This window comes from Perkinsus marinus (assembly GCF_000006405.1).
Source record: "Perkinsus marinus ATCC 50983 genomic scaffold scf_1104296964394, whole genome shotgun sequence".
Lineage (NCBI taxonomy): Eukaryota > Perkinsozoa > Perkinsida > Perkinsidae > Perkinsus > Perkinsus marinus.
This window is the reverse complement of record NW_003204669.1, coordinates 5,751-9,972: the sequence shown is the minus strand read 5'-3', so window position 1 is coordinate 9,972 and position 4,222 is coordinate 5,751. Positions and strand designations below refer to the sequence as shown.

The 4,222-nt window shown below is 38.9% G+C and overlaps 2 protein-coding genes across 2 annotated transcripts in view; both read right to left on the bottom strand.

Moving 5' to 3' along the window:
• The window catches only part of Pmar_PMAR016757 (protein transport protein sec7, putative), a gene marked incomplete at both ends in the record, with an annotated part of 3,705 nt that extends 3,020 nt beyond the window's left edge, over positions 1 to 685 (bottom strand). Inside the window, 2 exons of the mRNA XM_002769926.1 lie at positions 78 to 99; positions 402 to 685. Coding sequence (XP_002769972.1) covers positions 78 to 99; positions 402 to 685 — 306 coding nt within the window. The remainder of the gene's footprint in view (positions 1 to 77; positions 100 to 401) is intronic.
• Positions 686 to 857: 172 nt separating this feature from the next.
• The window catches only part of Pmar_PMAR016756 (conserved hypothetical protein), a gene marked incomplete at both ends in the record, with an annotated part of 3,805 nt that continues 440 nt past the window's right edge, over positions 858 to 4,222 (bottom strand). Inside the window, 5 exons of the mRNA XM_002769925.1 lie at positions 858 to 898; positions 1,120 to 1,507; positions 2,139 to 2,349; positions 2,986 to 3,086; positions 3,554 to 3,633. Coding sequence (XP_002769971.1) covers positions 858 to 898; positions 1,120 to 1,507; positions 2,139 to 2,349; positions 2,986 to 3,086; positions 3,554 to 3,633 — 821 coding nt within the window. The remainder of the gene's footprint in view (positions 899 to 1,119; positions 1,508 to 2,138; positions 2,350 to 2,985; positions 3,087 to 3,553; positions 3,634 to 4,222) is intronic.

Here is a 4,222-nt window from a genome sequence, read left to right as displayed (position 1 = left end):
CATTCTATAATCTCCAAAGACTCCTCTTCAGAATTCATCAACTGTGAGAGCGTCCCCAATATGCTGCCCCACATCACCTCGAACATCGGTCCTAGATACCTATACAGAAGAAACTACAAATTTTCATCATGAAAACAATGACAACGTCGATGCAATATATGTTCTCATTATAACTTCTAATCAACGATATTGAAAATTCCTATAATCGATACCATACCACTCCTCCCACACATCGTCTGCTACTCTAAAAGATCTCTAAAGAAATTACTCCTCGTTTCTATACACTTCTACTCGGATGCGTATATATAAATTTCTATAATCAGCCAGGAAACTCCCGAGCCCAGCTGAGGAAAGCGATTACATATATTTCCATACCACTCCTCCCACACATCATCTACTACTCCAAAGGGTCTCTGATCCTGCCCAATTCCTCCGGCCGTTTGCTCAACATCTCCTTTGATTTTTCCACTATAGACTCCGTCTCTTTTATAAACAGCTCAAACCTCCTCGATGGTTGCATCGCAGATTTCTGCCGACTTGCCAACTTCAATTTCAAATCCTCATCCTCATCGAGTGAGAACGGTTTATTCTTTATCTCACTATAGAGAAATTCCAGATGTTCTGGCGGTATATCAGCGCCATCGTTAATTCCTCTATTATTCCTCTTGAAATCTTCAAAACTCATTTTATTCTTTACTTGCGATGAATGCAAATCCGTGTTCAACATAATCAGCGAAAACGATAAGATATACGCACAGTCTGCGTTCGCGTACACTTCCGGATTCTCCTTGCAAAAATGCTCCGCAAATTTTTCCATCATTCTGTCAATTTTCTGCGATTCCCCTGGCAACCGAAAATCATCCAAGAACTCCCTCAGTGCTGATACCAAATCCATCCCCTGAAAATCATGCGATTCCACCAGCGCATACATAACTTGTAAATTGAACGGCTCGTCTTCACCCAGATAATCACCAAAAGCAGTTTTATCTACTCCCCTCGTTTTTTTCAAAAGCCTCGCAACATCAACAGGATCATTATTACAAAAACCGCGCGCCACAAAATACTCCACTCCTCGTTTCGGTTTCATATTAAATTTCCTTACTCCAACTTCGAGTTCACTCTTCCTCGCCTTAGCCACAATAGCGCTCGATTTCCCAACAGCCGCACTAATAGAATTCCTCGGACTGCCCTCGCCACTTTCACTATCTCCACCCGAACAACTAGCATTAGCCGCATCGTTTCCTTTTTCCTCCACTTCCTGCTCGTTCTGATTAGATAACTCCACCATACTAGCAGTCAACGTAACTAGACTTTCGAGCGCCAACATTTTCAATTTATTTTCTTGAACTGCCTCCAATTCCCCTCCACCCTTCGGAACGCCTCCTTGCGCGATTTTTGCCAAAGTAGATATGGATCCCTCAAAAACATTTCCCTCAGTCACACTGCAATCGTATTCTTTAAACAAATCAAGACAAGTAGTAGCGTCCGTACACAACTTTGAGAAAACCTGAAAAAAATCAAAAACTTCATATTATTCTCAGAAAATACATAAAAATATACTTTGATATACACACATGAATAGCACAGAAAATACATTTAATTGTTGTCACTATTTTCCATTCACTTGTCACTAAAACTTATATGATATCTGTTAATAACTGTTTATAAAGTTAGCGATCCCTAGCCTATTGGCAACTACGTGTGACAACAGCAAATGAGCGGAGCATATACCACAACAACAGATACTTTCGCGTTGTGCGTGCGTGCAGAATTATTCTGGCTCAACTACGAAGCGTGGGAGGCCACCAGATAGATCAAACGACTTCTCTATATGCCGAGGTGTAGGCAAATCGTCGATTCTGCGACCACCACGAAAACTATTTTTGAGGGAAAAATGTCCAACCCGGGGATCGAACCGGGGACCTATGTGAAATTCATTTATCGAATCAATAGACGTGAACTAAGTGAGCTCCAACCCTTCCTTACGAAGGCCTAGTAATACAAAAAAATAGAAAAATAACAAAATGGAATTTCACGACCGTGATATGAAAAACATATTTCACAAACTACTGCATATCACCGCGAATATCACCGAGTATTACGCCACTTCACGTAAAATTCCATTTTCTTTATACTACCTGCAGCACACGATGTTTGTGCTGATAACTGGAATTTCCCGAGTTCAATATCCTCTTGAAAACCTCTTCCACAAAGACTCCGATTTGGGCGCTTATATGAGCTTTCAAATCCGCATTCGTTGCTACTGCCACGAAAACTTGCAATGCTAGAGTAAATATCTTGGGGACAGGTGACACACAATTACGCAAAATCGAATACATCAGACGGAACCTGAAAAACACGATAGCCAAAAAAATACAAAAAATTCAATAATTCCGGAAGAAAAAAATCGCAACGATAAACAAAATGTTGAAAATATTTAATAATAATAAAAATGCCGCTCCCAAGGATCGAACCCATTAGACGCATTCAGCTTCAAAAAATAACGTTTCTCAGGTTTTGATAACAACAAGAAAAATGTTGTGATGACATTTACATGGGAAACTGATTGAAGAATGTGTTCCCAGCCATTCGTGGAAAATTCAAAATGAAATTTCCCGACCGGGAATATTATAGGTTTCTGTATGATTCTCTAATTTTGATAGGAAGAAAAGGAGTTATGTTTTATATAAAATTCAATAGTTGCGTCGTAAAAAAATTATCGGAAAATTTTCATCACTTTAGTGAAGTTTCGCCCGTTTCACATAAAATGGCGTAATACTCGGTGATATTCGCGGTGATATGCAGTAGTCGTGAAATACGTTTTTCATATCACGCTCGCCCGTTAAATGAAAATAAATTTTATAAAAAAATGAAAAAATCTATTCCAATGAAAAATGCGCACCTACAAAAGTAATATATATACATTTTTAAAATAAATAATAATAAAAATGTCGCTCCCAGGGATCGAACCCGCGCCCTTCCTACTTAATCTCCTCTATGAAAACAGCATTCCTCTTCAGAGCACTGCCAGAGCCGTTTATCACACACAGTATCATATCCAGACTTAATCGTTTAGTCTTCACCGCCTAATGGGAGGAAAATACTGAAAATTTTCCGAGAAAATTTCCGGAAATTCTCACTGGTTTCTATACATAACTATTAGTTTGTATATATAGAGTATATATAACTCAATACATTTCTATACTAGTTTATATATAAACTACTATAATCAGCTCTGAAGATTCCTGAGCTCAGGTGAGGAAAGCGATTACATATATATTCCTACTCCAACACTGTATAGGAAACTCCTGAGCTCAGCAGCTGGGGAAAGCGATTACATATATTCCTACTCCAACACTGTATAGGAAACTCCTGAGCTCAGCAGCTGAGGAAAGCGATTACATATATTCCTACTCCAACACTGTATAGGAAACTCCTGAGCTCAGCAGCTGAGGAGAGCGATTACATATATTCCTACTCCAACACTGTATAGGAAACTCTTCTGAGCTCAGCAGCTGAGGAAAGCGATTACATATATTCCTACCCTACTTACCATCGGGTCTGTTGTTGAAGACGGATCGACTTGAGCTCCCTCCTGAGGAGGCTCCAGTGCACCATAAAGAGATATCGTGCCTGATGTAACGAGTATACTTCAGTCGAGTTTCACCCACGATATGAAAAACGCTAGTGCAAAACATATTTCACGACTACTGCGTAGTGTGAATATCGCGTTTTTCACGGAGTTTTACACCAGTTTACGTAAAACGGGTGAAACTCCAGTGGTTCGCATACAGTACCAAAATATATTCAAATATTTTACTCATTACCCTACATATAAATCCATTGATATTATTAATAATTAATATATCGTCACATTAACACGATAATGATAATTTTATATTATTGTAGTTTCACGGGCGACCGTGATATGAAAAACATATTTCACGACTACTGCATATCACGGCCTTTTTCACCGAGTTTTACGCAGTGTCAGATCGATTTTCATCGATCCCAGAAAGTAACTCGCATTTTCCCACACTACTTCCTCGGTGTTCACTTAATTTCTAATACTGGAGTTTAACAACCCGTTTTACAAAGTGAAGTGGCGGCGTAATACTCTGTGAAAAACGCGGTGATATGCAGTAGTCGTGAAATATGTTTTTTATATTACTACGCTGAAACAGCACTATATTTTAATCCTGAGTTTATATACAAAATAAAT